We start from the raw sequence: 20505 nt of genomic DNA on the forward strand, positions 1-20505 counted from the left end.
CATTTTACTAGTTGGTAGGGAGGGATTGTAACCTCAATACTCACATCTCTCACATTAAACTTGAAAAGTCCTGAATCATTGTGATAATTCTGACGGCACATGTTCATAAACAAAATACTTTGTGTTGTTGTAATGTTCACTTGATTCCTTTTAGCAAAGTGGTTGCAAAGTGGAGGGCTTTTCAATTTTAACATGAAATAATTATCGTTCTAATTTCTTACACTCAACTTGTTGACACACATGGGAGGCTGACTTCGCATTAGAGCATTAAATTATGTATGTTGATGTTTCAGACAATCATCGGAAAAAAACGAGGCTGTGCAGTCTGTGTCAGAAGTCACTTTAATCAAATTGTAACAGCTTAAATGAGCTACAAACGATATCCTTCCACCAGGCTTGAAGTAAGATTACCATTCTACAAAATACAGCCTGGATAACATGACTGTGTGTTTAAGTCTGGTAACTTGAATCCATTGAGTATATCTTTAGCACCAGATCTAAGTGCCTCCCATGTGATCTACTGTAATGTCAACAGTTTGGCCTCACCACATCCTGGCCAGGATACACCTATCAACCAGATCCAAAGTGGTTTCATCTTAGCATTAATGCTAATGCCTCCATCTCATTTCTCATTTGTCTCTAATGTTTGTCTAGGTGGATATGTTCCAGCCCCACTGACTCCTCAGCAAGGTAACAAACGCCTCCTCACATCTCTCCACGCACCTAAAATCACACAAGCTTATGATTACAATCAGTCATTTCAGTCGAGCAAGTGTCCGCTGCAACTCAACACATTTTCCAGTTTCTCTCTCTGCTCGTTGGCAGAGGGTTACAACATGTCAGATTATTTGGATGAGATTGGAAAACAGTGTGTGATGGTACTGTGTGTGCCTGTCAGTGCAGATGGTACGGACAGGCAGTATGAACGCACGATAATCTGTATTTTCCTGACCATCTGAGATTACTGCAGGCTGGATTATTTCAAGGAAGGCACGTCTGCTTTCTTAGATAACTATGTTTACTTGTTTAAACTCTCACAGAGTCACTGATGGACTGTAAGCATGAGGCATTGAAATGTAAAGAGAGATGGTCAACTCTTACATAGATAGAAACTAACAAAAGCACTCTGCCAAATGAATGAATGAATACTAAAAGCCATCTCTCTTTCATACATCACTGACCTTTCAAACAGTGTTGAATAACCAGTTACACTATGTGAGTAGCTCTGTACCTGCTGCTGGTATTGCGGTATATAGCTGGATGGATGCTGTGGTGAAACACCACACGTCCACTAGTCGTTAACTTCACTAAGTCATACCAGCAGAACACCAGAGGAGCTTTTTTCGGGAAAGTAAACAGCTCTCATGGGCAATTCTTGTGTTTTCGCAGCCAAAGCAGCCAAGTACGGTCCATTGCAGGGTTTCCTCGGTGGTGCAGGAGGAGGAGGTGTCTACAGAGGTAAAACACCAAGACCACTTTACACCAAAATTAGTGTGTATATGCAGGTTTTTTAAACGCACTACTAAAAATGTAAACATTGGCATTTCTCTTTTATTTCTTTTTTTTCTTGCGTGTGATTTTTGTCATCACAAATGTGCTGGGAAAACAGGGAACAGCAGATCTTATACCTCATCAGTATAACACCCAGACGCCTGCTACACCAAAAACAAATACATAGGCTGTATGTGTGTGTGAACTCTCTCTGGTGAAAAGACTAAACTGTGACTCTGCTGGTCTCTGCTGCAGGTGGCGTTGCAGGATGCCAGGGCAAATACTGTGGGAGGAGGAAGTAGAGGATCTCTTGAGACCCAGAGTGACCTCAAGAAACCATGGTGCTACTGCATGATCTAGAATGTACATTTTATATGCAAAAAAAACCCCATTAGATATCGTGTAAAGATGTTTTTTTTTTATTTTTTATTATTTTACTTACTTGACTTTAACGTCTGTTTTTATACAAACCCACCGACCCAGAATTTTGTACACGTTCTGATGTGACGTATGTAATTGATCGTGCCTTTAATCAATCAGCTTTAACTCCCTGTACTGCACCAGAATACTTACAATATAAAGAGTGTGTTTGTGTCACCGTGTGTTGTTCCTGTGCATGAATGTGTGTGTGTGTTTTGTTGTACTGTTGTGCGAAAGACTGTCTGAACCATCGGCCGCCAATGTGACCTACGAATGATTTCCCTTTCGGATAAAGCAAGGTGAACCGTCCTCAGTGTCAGAGCCCACGCGGCGGTGCAGAGCTCGTCACCTCTCTGACACGACACAAAGGTTGGGTTTGGTCGTGGCTCGTCCAAAGACTGATGAAATCTGGCCAATCTCAGCATCGTCTCTGGCTCCCCGTCTTCTCCGCTGCTATTTTTAGACCTGCTGGGTATAAAGCAGCGGGAACTGGGGCTCCGTCCAACCCATCTGCTCTCAGTAACTTTGCTGATTGTAGTTGCTATGCAGTTCAGTTTTCTCAGCGTTTTTAGTGTCGCCAAAACTTGTGATGTATGAAGAGCGTTCTCTGCTCTGAGGAAGACAATCAAAAAGAGATTCATTCATTACAGGATGTTTAAAAACCATGAGAAAGCGGTGTTGACTTTAGCTCCAAGCCGATTGAAATTGAGATACTACTCTGGCATGTACATTATGTATGTATGAGTGTTTGATTATGTGCCCTAATGTCTGAGATTGAGCGCCTTATTCTGCTCCGAATGTTTAGTCTCAATGCAGCAGTTATTTACATTCATGTACTTTGTGATTATTCAAGATTTTTTTGCACCATGCTTTGACTCATAGCTTTATCGTTATCAGGAATGTGTGAACAAATAACAAGAACAATCCTTTTGCTTTGGCATTTATTCACTGTGTAGAACTGTAATACAGAATAATTAAGTGAGGCATAAGCTCCCATTGTTCTTCATTTACTTGAGCTGCTTACTGACCAAAGGTTAATGAGCGCTGTCGCAGAGTGACCCCATCTCTTCCTGTAACTGTGTACTGTATTTTGTACTAATTTGATGTTAGCTGGCTTTGGTTCCTTCACTCGGTGCTGTGTAAGAACTGTCTTTGAGCCTCGCTGGGTCAGACCTTGTCTTATGTGCCGTGGGATACTCTTCATCTTTATTTAAAACTGTTTTTATAAGGAGGAACAGTGTGGTTTTGCACTTTTTATATTTCCACGACACACATGTGACTTGTTCCCGGATATCCCGGCATTTTATTTGCTTCCTTAAGTAACAAAATAAAATGCGTTAAAAGATCTTGTGTCTTCCCTTGTTTTGATTTGTCTATGTAAAGTGCATACCACAGCGGCAGCAGCAGCTTGACCTGTGAGCTGATCAAAACCACCTGGTCCAGGGTGTCCTGGTAGACCAGTTTGTTATAAAGCACATTCCAGACAGGAATAATATCTGGAGCTCAGTCCCGTCTCTCTGGACCTCTTCAGATCTTTACTGTCTCCTCCACGGGGTAAAACGAATCAGGAGGCATCAGATTGAGTGTACTTTAAAATCTGATATGTGTGATTTGGTCGAGCTCTTGACTGTAATGAAAACAAACCCAGATTAAGGACAGATATTTTGCCACAGCAGTGACTTTAAACTCTGTGCGTGTTGTGCCAGCTGGAAATAATGAACTCCTGTTGCTGTTCTCTGAAGGTCTCCTGGGAGAACCACTGACCCATGATCCTGTAGAAACAGCTTACACTGTTGTCCCATCACTTATATAATGTTCTCTCACGTCACAAATACCACAGAGTCACTATAGAACTGCAGTATAACAAGGTTTTAATAATAAAACTATAATTCCCAATATCCCAGGTATTTCAGCTTACACCAAAGGAGATGTTCATCCTGTTGTGTCGTGCCGTGTGACTGTGTGTTGAGTTTTAATGTGATTGTTGATCTCAAGAGTAATTTTCTTCAAAGAACTGCTCAGTTTGATTCAGTTTCAACAGTTTTGTGTCTCTTTTATAACCGAGGTCTGTTGGGAAAATGCTATTTTGGGCCACAGGGGAATTTTTCACTGCAATACCCTGAGTAGCTAGAGTGGAAGCAAAGCTGAGCAGCACCCTCCGGGGCCTGTTTTCAAAACCTGGTAGCTATCTTACCCACAATGCAACTGAGCCACTGAATGACATCAGTGGAGGCAATTTATCAGATGACGTACAGCTTCCTCTGGAGCCACACAAGGATTTATGCTAGTGAAAATTGGTGGAGTTGCCTTTTAATCCTTTCGTCTTTAACAATTCAACTGGTTTTACCTTTTACTCTTTAAATATCTCAACGGCTAATATCTCTTCCTCTTCAACGAGCATTTCAACTTATTTTCTCTCACCCTTACTGACATTTCAACTGCTTTCATCCCATATTCTGCCTTTATTTTACCCTTTAAAGGTGCAATATGTAAGAATTTTAGTTGAAAAACATTCAAAAATTAAAGTGACTATGAGGAACTTTGAAGTGTTTATGAAACAGTCTTGTGATTCCTCTGATGATTATAAATGACCTGTAACAGCAAACAAGACCATCAGCGGAAAGAGGGTATTTTTACACAGTTATTATTGCTTGTGCTCATGTCCGATCACATATATCGCATATAAATACATGACCTCATCGCGATCCATCCTGGGTCTCTCTGTCACTCACTTCCAAAACAAAGCAAAGATCTTTTTTGGGGCCACTAGAACCAACTTCATCGTAACTTTAACTAAAATGATCAGGAGGATGTGAAGGAGTTTTTGTATGACGTCGAAGAGAAATCCACTGAGGTTAGCATGCTAACCTAACACCAGCACTCCCCCCGGTAGTCCAAGCTCTCTGTCTGGACTTCTAGCTGCATGGCTAACCGAGCTAACTGGCTAACGGCAGCTACATTTAGCAGCAATTCACTCACTGGTAAGATGCTGCCCGCCTTTTTGATTTGAGCGTGCATTGAACAGAACAGGTGACCAATTCTTACATATTGCACCTTTAAGTGACAGACAAAGTTGCCTTTCTTATTGAAATTGGCAAAATAAATGCGTTAACTTGTGACATGTCAGTATTTATTCTGTAGCCACTAACTCCTCCATGGCTGCACTGCCTCCCTGCTGACCCCTCCTCCCGCCCCTGAACACATGCATTCATTAGCCGGGGAGTGTTCCTGGTTGGCCGGCCCGTGTCTTCCTCTCCCCGGCTCTGCAGCTTCATTGGTCAGCAGCTCTCTTGAATGAAGCGCTGCAGAAACGTGCTGGAGGAAGAAGCTGTGTGTGTGTGTGTGTGTGTGTGTGTGTGTGAGAGAGAGAGAGAGAGTGTGTTTGTGTGTGTGTGTGTGTGTGTGTGTGTGTGTGTGTGTGTGTGTGAGGAGGGGAGGGGGGCGCCGCAGGGAGAGAACCGACGCACAGCAACACGACCGCCGGGCGGGCTGCGGTGGTGGTCGGACACCGGTTATCTGTCGACCAGAGGCGGCTGGCTCTCTCCCGGAGCTCGGTGTCGGAGAGTGAATGAGGTTGATGCTGCTCTGCTGCACCTGGAAGGACGAACGCATGGGAGAGGAGGAAGGTGAGGAGCCGCTGGGTGGAGGGAGCCGCTGGGGGTGCATGCGGCGGCCGTGGCGGGGCGGGAGATGCGGGGACACCGGTGCGGTGCGGTGTGGTGCGGTGCTCCACCGAAACTGGCAGCAAACATGAAGCTTCTTACTGTTTTTCTACTTTGGGTGTCGTTTTTCCTGTCAGTCACACTCACTCCGCATTGAGCTGTGGTGTTTCTGCAGGGAGCGCCAGGCGTGTTGTGCTGCAGCTGAAGCCATGTTGATGCACCCGTCATGTTTGGATGCAGTGCTTCACCCTCCGGCCATGGACAGGGCTCATTTGTAAGCTATCCTTTAAAAAACAGCCACATATATTCTGCTTATAAACTGGCTGTTACATTGTTAGGATAATATAAGGAGTCTATAGTGCGGAATTACAGCATTTTATAAGCTGCAGCTTGGAGTTATGGCACAATCTAAAGGTCATGTAAAGTTTGATTTACATTAAAAACATATTAGGAGCATTTTACTGATGTGGAGCTGCACATTTTACAGGTCAAAGATTAAAATCTGACTGGTATAGATTTAATAATGGCACCAGGAGGTGCTTTATATGTCATCATAGTTTTGTTAAACAGAAGAAGAGAAGAAAATACTCAGAAATATTGATTTTTTTTTCCATAACTTAAGAAACAAGCTGTTCTCAGAGGAAAATGAAGTCCCCAGAACACTGTTTGAAGCTAGAGAGGTGGCAGGGTCCGCCACATATAAACAAACTAAAACAGTATGAGGTTGTGTTGTCCTTTAAGGTCAGTTTGTTTATTCAGTCATGAAAAGTGTTTGAAAACAGTCAATGAAGATCTTTCTCTTCTGGTTTAAATTTCCTCCCCAAAACTACATAATGCACCTTTAATCAGTAGAGAAAACTGAAAAAATAAACTGTCCTCAAAAGACAACACAGTTTCACTTTGTTTACCTTCTAAGTAGGTACCTTTCAGTCCTCTGGGGACCTTATTCTCCTCTGGGGACAGCTTGTTTATTAGTTTATGAAAATATATCAAATAAATATGTCTGAGTTTGTGTTGGTACCTCGTTATATCACCGTCCTGAGTTTGAATTTCCTTTTCAAAACTACGTAGTGCACCTTTAAGAGGAGAGGTCTTTCCAGAACAGTTGTTCCCGACCTGGGATTCATATTGAAAATTAAAATTTGGGGGGATTGACAGATAATGAGAGTTTCTTTATAGATGAATCACTTTATAATTGTAGTTTTTAGAATTATTTTTACTTCATCGGGTCTTTAAAGGAGCACTGTGTAGTTTTGGGGAAGACATTTTAATCAGAAGAGAAAGATCTTCATTGACTGAATTTGTTATGCCTAAACAAACAAAATAAACAAACTCTCTTTGTTTTCATGACTGAATAAACTGAATGAACAGACTGACCTGAAAGGACAACACAATTTCATACTGTTTTACTTTGTTTATATGTGGCGGACCCTGCCACCTTTCTAGCGTCAAACATTTTTCTTGCGGCCTTATTTCCCTCTGAGAAACAGCTTGTTTATTCAGTTATGGAAAGAGAGATCATTACCTCATTAACATTGTTAATTTATTGATATTAGAGTTTGAATTTCTTATTTCTTCTTCACATAGAGCCCCTTTAAAGTAATGAACAATCAGCTCAGAAACACTACATGCAGATAATAAACTTTCTTTCCCTGTGAATTCCTGTTCAGTTTCTGCATTATAATCGATGTTACTGTGTGTACATTTAGAGATACTGCCCTCTCTGTGTGCTGTAGCTGTCAGTCAGGTTCACTGAGCTTCACAATAGACCTTTTATGTGATGACTCACTTTGCATTACAGCGAGTTTAGCTCATCTGAAAGAGGAACTGCTGCAAGTTTTCTCTGAGCGATAAGCAAGGAGGGGGGGAGGCGCCCTGTCCCATACCTGCACAGGTTATACAGTGTGTGTTTGTGTGTCTTTACTGAGGTCCTCTCTGAGACCAGACAGTTCAAGAGGACGCTATTATCAGGCAGAGAAATGCTCCATAATAAAGCGATGAGGTGAAGAATATTAATGAATAAAGAGGTGAGGGGAGAGGAGAGGCATCAGCACAAAGCAGACCTGCCTACGGAGCCAGATCAATAAAACTACTACAGCAGGGCCGCTCACCGAGCTGGTAACGAGCTGACTGCACAAAACCTCGGCCAGCAAAGCTTTTTAATAGATGGACGGATGAAAGTCTGCGAAGATGCCTCGTCTTTTGATGCATCCAGATATCCAGACGTTGCGTGTGATGTATGAATCGATTGTTGTTGGGGTTCGTTTTAGTTTCAAATCAAGTCTCAAACTTATAGTTTCAACCTAAAAAAAACAAATAGTTCATGCTTTTATGTTGAAAAGATGACAACATCCATTTTTGGCTTTTGAATGACATTCCAGGTGTTAGGATCTCAGACAGTATTTGAAATGTAGACATTTAAAGGAGTGAGGAGTGATGTGATGCTAATACAAGTCTAATAGTGCAGGAATAACAGGAGGAAGTCACAGTGTTCATCCTGGGCTTCTTCCTCTCACAGATTTTAGTCCTGCTCACATCAGACACACATTTGAAAACAGAAAAAGGATCATTAACCGGCGGCCATGTTTATAACTCTCGTTACTTTGCCTCTCAGTGTATCGATGCCTCACCACCTCCTGCAGTTGCTCAGTTCTCAGGCAAATGAGTTCCAGTAATATCTGCTGAAACATCTGCTATCTGCTGCTGTCAGCTCGTCCTTTCCAATGGACAGATTTATATCAGCACTAAACACACACACACAGACGCACACTGGTGCTCTCACTTTAATGCATTACAGCATCACTTGTTCCGACTCTGCGAAATTGCTTCTTCCTGAAACTCTAATCATAATGAACTTTTTCCTCATTAGAGAGGAGGGATCATCTCGTGGAAGCAGTTCTTATCAAACCGTGTTCAAGTCAAAGGAGAAACGTATCCGTTGGAAACACGTGTTTCTGTGTTTTCCACAAGAAGTAACACATTATGTATTTTGTGTTGATAGTTTAAACAACAGCAGAGTGTGTGTATCTCCCAGTTCCCCCCAGACTTGAGTTTTCTAGTTGCAGTGATATCAAAATGTCTTTAAAGGCCTAAAAACTGTTAAAAAATATTACACTTAGCTAAACATTATGTGGTTCTGTGATATAGCAAACTAAAAATTACTATTACATCTTATTTTGACAAGAATTTCTTGGAGTAACTAATAGGAATAATGTTTAATTCTTGATCTCAACAATTAGCCAAAACTCTGCTAAATACAGGAAGTAAAGTTTATTAATGTTTAAATGTTATTCTATAATTGGAGGCAAAAAGTCGCGTTTCCATCGCTTCACTTAATGTTATGATGTGATACCAAACACTGCTGACTTTTCATTAGTCAGTCGTCGCACCCTGCTGAGTTATACTCTCATTAAAACCTCCTGTCTGCCGACATCAGTGCGCGTTGCGTGTTTGATATCTGGAGCTTCAGTGAGGATTATTTTTGACCAGTGGTGATGATTTGCATTGAACATGCAAACATATCAGCACTTATTACATCTCATCAAAGAGCTGTTATTGATCTTATGCACATTGAGTTGTAAAATGGTGGATATCAGAGCATCCTTTGACCTCGTGTTGTTGTTGTTCCAGCTGGAGGAAGTTTGCCCGTCTGTGCGGGATGCAAACAGAGGATCTACGATGAGCAGTACCTCCAGGCCCTCAACACTGACTGGCACACCGTCTGCTTCAGGTATGATCAACACGAACGACATGTTAACACAGAAGGGTCATGAGTTCACATCTCTCGTGGTAACATGAGTAGAAGAAGGAGTCTTTGCTGTTTGTCGCCAGGCTTTGTTTGAGCTTTAGTGATTTTTCTTCTGGGTTTTCTTGTGTTTGAGTTGATCACATTATTCGGAAACTGTTAACAGATTTCTAACATGAGAGCTTTTTTGTTAAATTCAGTCTTTTGTCAGGTCTGAGCCAACAAAAGGTTTCAGTTCAGGTGGTTTCCAGCCTACGTGCTGCTCGAACATGTGAACATCAAACCTCTGACATCACTCTGTGTTATTACCAAACTCTGTGACTCACCTTCTTCACCTATAAACATCACACACACATCTTTACCACACGGATCGAGAGGCATTATCGATCGTTTACTTTGATTTTTCTCTCCTAATAAATCATTAAGAAATGTAGTTTCTATTATGTGGAGCTCCAGCTGCCTCCATGGTGATCATTTCCACAGCAGCGGCTGGTGTGTTTGGTTTTACTTTCCAAGGGTTTTGTTTGGAGGAGAAGAATAGGCAGGTTTGTGTTTCAGTCTCCGGCAGGTTTCTCTCCACACGAGGTGCCGCGATCGTAAGTCTGCAGATCTGACACGTCGAAACTGAAGCATTAAACTGCAGCACGTTGTGTGTGTGGGCAGTGAGATCTCATGTGTCTCTGTGTGAAAGAAATCTATTCACATTTTAAAATTTTAACCCATATCTTGAGGTTTAACACTGAGCACAAAACAGATCAATTTTAAGAGAATGCAAAACCATGAATTACATTTATGATTGATTCGTTATTATTATAAAACCGCTGCCCTTCAAGAATGAATTTTCAGTCCAGTGAGTAGCTGTTCTGGAGCTTTCAGTGGCACCGTCTTCCAAACGAGATGAAGTTTGCACAATTATTACAGAATTGCAGATGATCAAATTTCCATTTACTTAAACACGTGAAGGATATTTCATCCACGTTGGCTTTAAATTAAGAGTAATGGAGAGTGGAGCAGGTTATAGTCCATTTAAATCAGTCATAATGATGGATTTGTGCAAAAAAGATCCAGGCATTTAAACACACAGGTTACAATTTAGTTTAGAATTAAAGTTCAGGCATCACTAAACCTTCAGATCAATATCGTCAGCTCAGGTCGGATGACACGCGGCATCTGAGCACAAGAATAAAAAAGAGACTCACAGATGGTTGAGACTCACTAATAGCCATCGATTACTAAACTGGAATCTGAGACTTCCGCCTGCAGCTCCAGTCGAGGGCGGCGTCGGGTCCTTTTACGAGCTGTTAGATTCTTAGATAGCATTTGGACTCAAGCGAACAGTTTTTAAAGTGGATTTCCCCTTTATTAAACGAAAGCAAATATTTATTATTATCTTACATAGCCCTCCGTAACTCATAAATGACAAGACATAACGCTGTTGTGTTTGTTTGTTTGTGTTTTTGATTAATTTCTCCCACATAAACAACCCCTATGTACTGTCACGCTCAGTGTTGCTTTTAATCGATGCCATGACACTGCAGCATAAATATTAGTCAGCGCCATGACAGGTAATTAGTGCTGATAGACTCGTTAACTTGAGGAGAAGTTATTTACTTTGAAAGTGGGGCAGGTTTCACAGGCCAGTTCTATTAATAGGACCCAGATGTTGTTGTTGTTGTTGCCGCAGCAGCTTTTGTTTCTGATGATCTTATGTAATATCGCTTTTCTCTCCGTCTCTCACGTCTTTCACCGAGCTAACCTTGTATCTGATGAGCGGGAGATTAAAAACAACCTCTCATTGAGGAGTTGTAACTGAAGTCGTTGTTTACCTTTACCCTCTGAAAAGAAACGGCTATAATTTAAAGGTGCAGTCTGTTATATATTAGTCTCCTTGTACAAGTAGACTGTTATACATTAACAGGGCGGCTTTTTTATCATCTGCACATTCTTCCTCCTTATCAAAACCCGGTGCCTACATTACCCACAACACAACTTCACCCCCGTCAGTTCAGTCAACAACAAGAGTCAACAAAAACCTTGGCTGACCGTGACAAAATGACGTCTCTTTTTCCCAGGAGACTCCCACATTTCCACCAATTTATGACACATTTTCATACTTTTTCCCCTTTTTATTTCTCACAACCTGTTTCTGGCACTGTACAGTGTGTAGTCTGCTGTATTGTTGTGCCTCGTCCTCCTCAGTGAGTGAGAGACAGACAGAGAAATGAAGAGGAGAAAGAATATTTGAAGAGAGAGAAGTATTCCCATTTCTTACGTAGAGCTTTAAAGGAAAGGGGCTGTAAAATCTGCCAAGCTAATCCTCATCAGGAGGCTGACAAACAGGGCAGTGACGTGTACGGACTCTCTTAAGGGCCAAAAAATGATTAATGAATGAATGAAAAGTGATAAATATTACTTACTGCCACAGATTTATGCAAGTTAATGCTCGAGCTAGACATAAAAATGCCGTTGCATTTCACTTATTCTGTTATTTTGCTTTAAATTACTGCTTTAAATGTCACCAGAATGCAGGAAACACAGTCCCTGAATCAGCTCTGGTCTTGAAATCATCAAGGTCTCAAGGTTGGCAAGTACAACCATAACACATTTGTTTTACAGCACTTTTATATCTGAATATCTAAATATTTCATCCTGTAGCCTAATAAAAATACTGTCGTCTACAAATACTTCCTGCTGTACTCCCTTTCCACGGTCGCTGCCAATACTGTGTGCCGTCGGACAGCTGTTCCCTCATGAAGTCAGAAAGACGACGAGTTTACAAGGAGGAATTTCGACTTTGAGTGACGTTCCCTTTTCTTTTTCTAGTAGGAGAAATTCCAAGTTTATGTGTTTTATGCTAGTAGCTGCTATGTTGCCTTTGGATGTTAGCCTACAGCAGAGATGAGGAGCAGACTGCAGAGGTCTGGTACTCTCACTTCTGTTTTACTCCACAGCCACAGATTTTCTCGATTCTGAAACTCTTAGTCTTCAGACCCAGTTGATCAGATTTCATGCAGCTCTCTCCGGAGCCACAAAAGGCTTCATAAAACTCCGTCCACACGCGCAGTGTTACTCTTGAACACCTGTGAACAGACTTTGATGCACGTCAATCGTCCTTTCTCTGTGTTAATGTGAGCTGGTGGACAGATCGGCTGTGTGGAAAACTCACCGCTCGCTGTGTCATTAATGATTTCCCCCGGATAGCCGGATGTCTGAATGGGAAATCTGAGGAGGAGGATATCTGGTGTGTCCACAATGGTTTTGTGGTGTGTGTGTGATGAGAGAGTACAGATAGGGAGTTACATCTGGCTGCCTCAGAGTCGGCCTCAGCGGGGTGTCTTATTTTGAAACGTTTGCATTTTCATTTCTCTCTTCTGAGTGTGTGAACCGGTTTCACACCTTTGTTTGTCGATGTATTTATGCACTTTACTTTTGCATCTCTTTGTAACCGCACCATCACATCAGTCTTGTGTAGCTGATTCAGACGTGAGCCAGCTCCCTCTCGCTCCTTTAGAGGTGTCGGATATCAGCCCTTCTGCCCACCACATAGTGACACAACACACAGCAGAGCTGTTGAATTAACAGGACCGAAGCCATGTCAGTAATTAAAGCTGGAAAAAGTGTTGCGCCCTTCTAGAAATCATCCTCTGCGTACTTCACCATGTCTAGAAATGAGAAGGAATACATTTTTGACCCAGATCCAAATCCTGAGGGAGAGCTGGATTGTCACAGAAAAGGAGGATTTAAGATGGCTTCTCTACTCCGTCAAGACTTTTGTGGAAAACCGACTCGTGGAAATGGAGCAGAGCCGACGCAGCGTTACTCCAGTGAGAAAGGAAGTGCGGATGATAAGACAAGAGAGGAGGGGAATGTAAAATTAAAGTGCCCAGAGTGTTATTTGGAGACTGTAGGGAGTCCCAGGGGTGCAGAGAACAACATCTCAGAAAATAGCAGCAGCTCTCTGTACATGCTGCAGCCTTCATGGGAAATGAAGCCATGCAACACTAAACAACCAGCTTGGTCTATGTTGATCTGATGCATCACGTAACGATTAGACTTTGTAGTTTAACAGTTGATGAGTGACGCACAGTTTTTTCTTGGTTTTAGAGTGACATTTTTCTGTAAATACATCTTAGTTTTGACAACATGTTGCCTGTGTTGATGTGCGCGTTCCTGGGAAAAAATTCTCTAGGACAATAAAACAGACTGCAGCAGTTGTTTGTTTATAATAAATAGAAGAAGAACCGAACAGCAAACAAATATATCCCAGTGGTTTTGAAAAAACATGACACAGATTGGAGTGACACCACAGATGCTGGCAAAATAACGTAAATATCAAGGAAAAGCCCCCAGATTCTCTGAAAGGAAAATTATCTTTTATCAGAACTCTGTGTGGCCCTTGTTCCTGCGAGGATAACATTTCACCACGTACTCACCACATTATTCAGCCAGACGTTACTGTAAACAAACCCAACACAGCCGAACGTTAGAATGATTTCCCAGACTATCAGTCGTAAACAAACACAGTTTCCAGACTGACTCATACTTTTCCTTTGCAGTGAGGTAATTTACCGACACTTTTGGTTTTGCCTCCAGATTTAGATCAGGGGTCTTCAACGTTTCTCAGATACAGAGATACAGAGCAGGGACCCCCTGCAACATAAATTGTTTAAAAGTATATGTCATAATAAACTTGAATAACAGTAATGTGTAGCTAACTTACCAATATGTTTTAATAATAGGTATCGTCACACGTTCTCATCCCAGATCATCACGTTGACTAACGAGTAGATAACATCGGAAATTATCAAAACAAAGATGGATGTGGGACAAATACCAAGAATTACCCGCTGCTACCACTGCTACGAAACAAATAGAAAGTAGACACTGCACCCTTTAGTATCTGTCATCCACCTCCAACACTGTGTCCAGTAATAAAACGTCCTTAATAGACAGCATCCCAAATGTCGTCCTGTTTTACGCTCCACCACCAGATGTTGAGCATCCTGGGTAGACTATCATCAATGTGATGATTTTTCTTCAAATTTATCTTTGGTAATAAAAAGATTTGTATTATATTGATGTCTAGCTTTTATGTGTGTCTATTTAGACACATTTCATATCATCAAACAATAATTTTGCGGCCCCCCCACAGTAAATCCCAGATCCCCAGGATGCTCCATTGAAGTCCCAGGATTAAGATAATCTGATTTAACTGAAATGAATAGTTACATTGTTAAATTATTATAAATTGTAATTATCCTTTATCAATTATCCTCTTTATCAAACTAGATTTGACCTTTTACACAACAGACAAGTACAGGTGTTACTAATAATATCATTTAATGATTCAGTTTCCCAGTAAGTCATGACAGTGTGATATAACACCAGGAACATGAAACTGACGCAGCTTCATGGAATTAATTTTATGATTTACAGCTGAGATTTTCCTACTGTGACGCGTCAAACTGTCTTCTGTGGAAAAGGTTTATATTAATAACAGTTGTCATTTTGTTTTCCTATTTTTATCTTCCTGACTGTTCTGCAGTGTGACTGCAACCTCGCTTCTCCTTTGCATCACACAGTGTTTCATTATGTTAATTATTTACCCGCTCATTGTTCCTGAGAAGCCCGTGAGGACTCAGGTTAGAGGCTCTCTTGATGCTTCTCAGTAAGTGTTAGTGCCTTCACTGTGGATTTGAGGGGATTAAGTTAAAGTAGCTCTTGACATCTGAGAAAAGACAGCAGATGTAGTAAGAAGGTGTGTAGCATCGTTATGACAGCACTCTGGAGTCAGACCAACCTCAGGTTGCCTCTTGGGAATGAAGAATCAGAGGATTCATAGTTTTGCGCTTATCAGCTTCCCACTTTTAATCCATGTTTGGATTTTACATTTTATTTTCTACATTAGTCATTATCTAAATTGTATGTATCTTGATCACATTATTACAAATGAATTTGCTCATTTTCTTTTCCATTAACAATTAAACAGCTTCAGAAAAGCATCATCTTGTTTGTTTTTCACTGTGAAAACTCGTGTCATGCTGCAGTGTCTCTGCAGCTCAGCGCAGCACCGTCCTGCTCCAGATAAAACTATTTCTGCTCGACACTCATCCCAAAGGACGACAGAGGCTTGTGCTTTGTTAGCACTTTAGCTAACCACCTCCTTTTTTTACATCCACGGTGCATCTACTGATGACGTGTGGAGCAAAGAATCTAATGTCGCTGATGGATTCACACTCGTGTGCTCAGATATTCTGCAGTCACACTAACGAATACACAGCTGTAATGAAATATTTAGTTTGAGAAAGGTTGCTCTTTCTCAAGGACGAGCTGTCACAAAGCCTTTGCTGCAGGACACAATTTTGTCTCCGTCTGTCCCTCTACACCCTGACTCACGTCTGCAGGAACAACACTATCACCACCATCGAGAAAAAATGCTTCTGATAAAACAGAGAGTCAAAACAAAAGATTGAACACCAGCAGATGTGGAAGCGAAATCTCATCTTCCAGCTCTGTGGTACAGTCTCTCAGAGACAGACAGCATGAAGGGCTGCAGTGACTCAGCTGTTTCTACCTGCAGATGAAGTCTGCCTGGCAACAGAGGCTGCAGGACTGAGAGGATGGATGATTCACGGCGTGTCGGATTGTTTACTGAGTCAGAAGATAAATCTTAACGTGTGGCCTCGACGCTGAACTCCCACAGTGTTGATGGTTTAGCGACGTTAATGAGGTGAGACCGTGAAAACAGCTCGTCTGAAGTTATTATAGATGCTAATGAGCACAGAGGTGTTATAAATAATCACAACAGAGGAGTGCTGATACACAAAGCTTTGTTTGTTGACCTGAGCTGCTTTGAGTTTGAGTGATGTTCAGTAGAGCTGCAGCAATTAGACGATTAATTGACTAGTATGATAATTGATTATTATTAATAATTCTGGTCATTTTTTGAGCGATAATGCCAAATATTTGCCTGTTCCAGCTTCTCGAATGTGAAGATTTGATGCTTTTCTTTGTCATATATGATATTAAACTGAAATATTGTTTTTATTTATTTAAATCAAGCATTTTTTTCACTGTTTTCCGATATTTTATAGATAAAGCAGTTAATGGATTAATTAAAATCATAACCGTCCAAGGAATTGATTCTCAGTTGCAGAACTAGTGTTGAGTTGCTGATGTATCAAATACAACACAGAGCGTAAAGTGATGTCAACGCTAGCAGGAACTAAAATTAGCATTTTGTTTCCACCTCGGATTGGCAGAAAGAAAATAAACAGGTATTTGGAAATAATAATATAATGTAAATGATCTCATTTTAACTGAGCACATGTCAGGGTCCTGAGTGAAGACAGAAATGTGAATAATTGTTTTAGATTTTAAAGCAGATTGTGTGATTTTCAGTCTTCATGTTGAAGTAAAACTTGACACTTGAAGGTGTTTGTGCAGCCTGATGCCATGTGTATGTATATGTAAGTCTTTAGAGATTGTTGCTATGGTGACGTGTGGCTGAAACATCTATTTGGGAGTCCACCCCCGTCATTTCCAGACTTTTTCCCCTCGACACTCTAAAACTCACTGTAACTCAAGTATCACCAGTAAGCGCCGATACATAAGTGTGTATGTACTCATACTCAAATAGTCAAGTTTCCCGCTTCAACATATCATTATGAAGTAAATATAACATTTACATTGTTCTGGTGGTTACCAACCTAAAGGTTGGGCCCCTACAAAGAGTCACAAGATAAATCTGAGGGGTTGCAGGATGATTAATGGTCCAACGTTTGTTGTATCTTCTGTGAATTATTCAATAATTTTACCCTTTATTGAGATTTAGAGATGTGCCTTTGGTGGAAAGGTCACATTTTATTTCTATCTTTATCTTCACTCATCTTTACTAAAGCATTTTCAGCATAGCAACCTTACCAGTTATTTTCAGACAACACATAAACAAACTATGTGACGAACACTGTTTCTAAACTACTTCCAACATATATTTGACATTTTACTGCATTGTTTTATCTGTATTGTTATCGACATATACATCGATGAGCTACTTTATGTCTTAGCAATAAGCCTGCTCCTGTATGTGCTCGGCTCGAGATGATTTGGATCAATCCAAGCACGACTCGGGTCGATGAAGCTGATAGAAGTGTAGACGATCTCGCTCGGCTGGTTGTCTTGTTTCTGCTCTCGTCCCCAGAAAACCTCTGGGCTCCAGTGAGGAAGTCAGATGAGTTTAGAGGAGGTGGACGAGCTTTAATAGACGACGGATAATTGGACAATTTGATTTGAGCCACCAGAATCTTTAACTGTACTGAAGAGTGCAGGAAACGGGCAGTTCGCATTACAGGGGTGGAGTCTGTGCAGAGTCTTCACAAGGTCAAAAAAGAAGAAATGAGCAGCCATGAGGAAGGTGGGGTTAGAGGACAGGAAATAGTTGATGGAGAAGCGTGACCCCTGTGTGCAGCTGCAGTGAGAGAGGAAGTAGAGGAAGGGAGAGACGGAGACACTGATGGTCGTGACAGCGAGGCTGGTGGAGCTGCTGACATGAGTCTGTCTTCTGTCTGTCAAAACAAGGCCGACGCTCCCATGGGCGACATGTCAGCAAAGAGCCGACGCAGCAAGAAGCCACACAGAAAGTAAGTGTACCAGGGAAACTCAACTCTGTAGCTCGTTCTGGGGTTTTTGGCCACATCACATGGTCTTACTCACTGGATGGAGTTTGCTTTGTCCTCATGGAGTCAGAGATGTTCAAACATTCCAGTATTCTGAGCGCTTCAAGGACATTTTGTCCCTGTTGTTTGAATTTATTTCACTTTGTCAATTTTGCATTTTGTTGAACAGGCCGACGGGTAATGATTCTGTTTATTATTGATTAATGTGCCCGACTATTTTCTTGATCGTCTCAGAAATTATTTGGTCTTTAAAACACAAGAAATTGGTGATAATTTACCCTAGCAGTCCAAATGATGTGATGAGCTACTGTATGTGACTGTAAGTCTCACATCCGTGAACCATCAGATCTTTGGTGTTTTTTGTTTTTTTTTGCTTAAAGAAATTGCTTAAGTGATTAATTGATTATCAGAATAGTTGCAGATTACTTTTTTATTTTGCTCAACTAATCAATTAACTGACTAATAGTTGAAGCTCTGCTGTTCAGTTAACAGGGAATACAGATTAAAGTGAGATTATAGCAAATTTTGCCACAGTTGTGTCAAATGAACAAAGAAAAACAAGATCATAAAATTCTTTCATACACTTTCGATATGAATACATTTTTAGTTTATACAAGTTTTAGGTATTTTCTTGTTTCCCAATATAGAAGTTGCAACAGACGATTATTTTCATTATTGATTCATTTGCCAAATACTTTCTTGATGCGTTAATAATTCGTTTGTACCATAGTAAAAGAGTTTTCAAAGTCTGAGACTCCCCCCCTCACCCCTGCTTAATTTAACCTAATCTCTTAATGGCAACAGGATCTCGGTTATGTTATGTTCAACAATTGAGCCAAGACAGCCTAATAATGCTGTTTGACATAACTATAGACTACACCACATACATAAAATATGTCTGTCCTAAGACAATTATTTGTTCCTGACTCTTACAAAGTGAGACAAACTTAAAATTTCCCTAAAACTGCTGTATGTCTTTAACCAGATCACGCACATTTGGTCTATTCTGTGTGATTTCCTTTTAATATTTAATGTAACAACTACTGAAATATATTTTCCTGAGCCTCCCCTGAAGCTATTTGGAGCCCGGCCTCCCATATTGGAAACTCTCATTTGTAAATTTCTTCAATTTGTTCTGACCAACGGTCCAAAATATTGATTATGTAATCACATAAAACAAAGAAAAGCAACAAATCATCCCAGCTGAGAAACTAGATCACAGTTATGTTTGTTCACCGATATAGTTTCAGCCCTTTATATGAACCCAGAGGATCTGCTCTGTTGTTGTGTGGTCAGTCAGGTGGATCAGGTGTCTTTCACTTCCCTTGTTTTCACACAGAAGCTCTTCAGCCGACAGAAATGTAAAGTAACTTCATCATTCATTGTTTGAAATGCAGAAATTACTCTGGCTGTCTACATTCAGATCTACAATATCTGGTAATATTCAGACTCTGTAGTGACCCACTGTGTGTGTTTAGATGATTTACAGTACTGTAAGTCTGGTTTAGTCGTCTCTCACTTCCCTAATGACACCGCTCGCTTCTGTGTTTGTGGATCCACAAACTCTTGTCTGTTAGTGACTTCCCTCTTCTTCAATGAATCAAACCCTGCTGTCCTACATGTGTCACACTTTATTATTATTATTATTATAACTGAGCATTTCTGTCCCGTTAGTATCATTCAGCTTACATCATCAGCTTTATGTTTCTGTTTACTGAAGGATGACTCGGCTGTAGAAAAGAGTGTGCAGTGGTTTTTTATGCCTCCGCGGCGTCCGTCCGTTGGTTTGTTCGTCTGTCCTGACCATTCTTGCGAACACAATAACTCAAGAAAACCTTGAGGGAAATTCTTTGGCACAAACATCCACTTGGAGGTAAAAGGTCAAAGGTCAAGGTCACTGTGACCCACTGGTGGGCATCCCACGGTGAAAGCCCTCTTGGATGCCCTTCCAGTGGACAAAATATAGCAGAGTGCCCTCTCTTTACCAGAGATTTGTTACAACTTTCTACGTGCTGCTGCCCCACAGCATACAGCTGGTGCCCTTTTTAGCTTTTTTTCCCCCCCTGCCCCTCAAACATCCGGAGTCAGCCACTGCCCCGACCTCACAAAACACATTTTTGGCAATTACTCAACAATTCATATGATAATGCAGAAAGCTAGAAGGGTAAAATCATCAATTTGCGACAGTTTAGATCCACAAGGTCAAAGGTCAACGTCACTACTTCATGATTATGTTATATTATGTTATGTTATGTTCATGAATTATGATCAGTATTCAACACCACAGCTCAGGAACAGTAACTTGACTGGTGCGCAGAGGCATACAACCGCGAGAGAGTAATTTTAGTTTTTTGATGTTGTATCTCAGGATGCAGTGTGTGTGTGTGAAAGCAGATAAGCATGTTATCCAGCACAACCAGGCTGTCAAAGGGGAAAACTCATTTGTTCATCTCAGTGGATGTCTAGTTTGCTTTTTTTTATTCCAAAGAAGCCAGAAATAACATGCACATGT

At 41.0% G+C, this 20505-nt stretch overlaps 2 protein-coding genes across 2 annotated transcripts in view; both read left to right on the top strand.

Moving 5' to 3' along the window:
* Positions 1-3257, top strand: part of elna (elastin a) — a 50687-nt gene extending 47430 nt beyond the window's left edge. The window contains exons 49-51 of the mRNA XM_084351039.1: positions 655-690; positions 1390-1458; positions 1747-3257. Coding sequence (XP_084207165.1) covers positions 655-690; positions 1390-1458; positions 1747-1793 — 152 coding nt within the window. The 3' untranslated portion in view covers positions 1794-3257. The remainder of the gene's footprint in view (positions 1-654; positions 691-1389; positions 1459-1746) is intronic.
* A 2048-nt stretch (positions 3258-5305) lies between these two features.
* The window catches only part of limk1a (LIM domain kinase 1a), a 51542-nt gene continuing 36342 nt past the window's right edge, over positions 5306-20505 (top strand). The window contains exons 1-2 of the mRNA XM_084351973.1: positions 5306-5537; positions 9204-9303. Of these exons, the coding sequence (XP_084208099.1) occupies positions 5480-5537; positions 9204-9303 (158 nt within the window). The 5' untranslated portion in view covers positions 5306-5479. The remainder of the gene's footprint in view (positions 5538-9203; positions 9304-20505) is intronic.

The sequence above is a fragment of the Pagrus pagrus genome (assembly GCF_965226575.1).
Source record: "Pagrus pagrus genome assembly, chromosome: 4".
NCBI lineage: Eukaryota > Metazoa > Chordata > Actinopteri > Spariformes > Sparidae > Pagrus > Pagrus pagrus.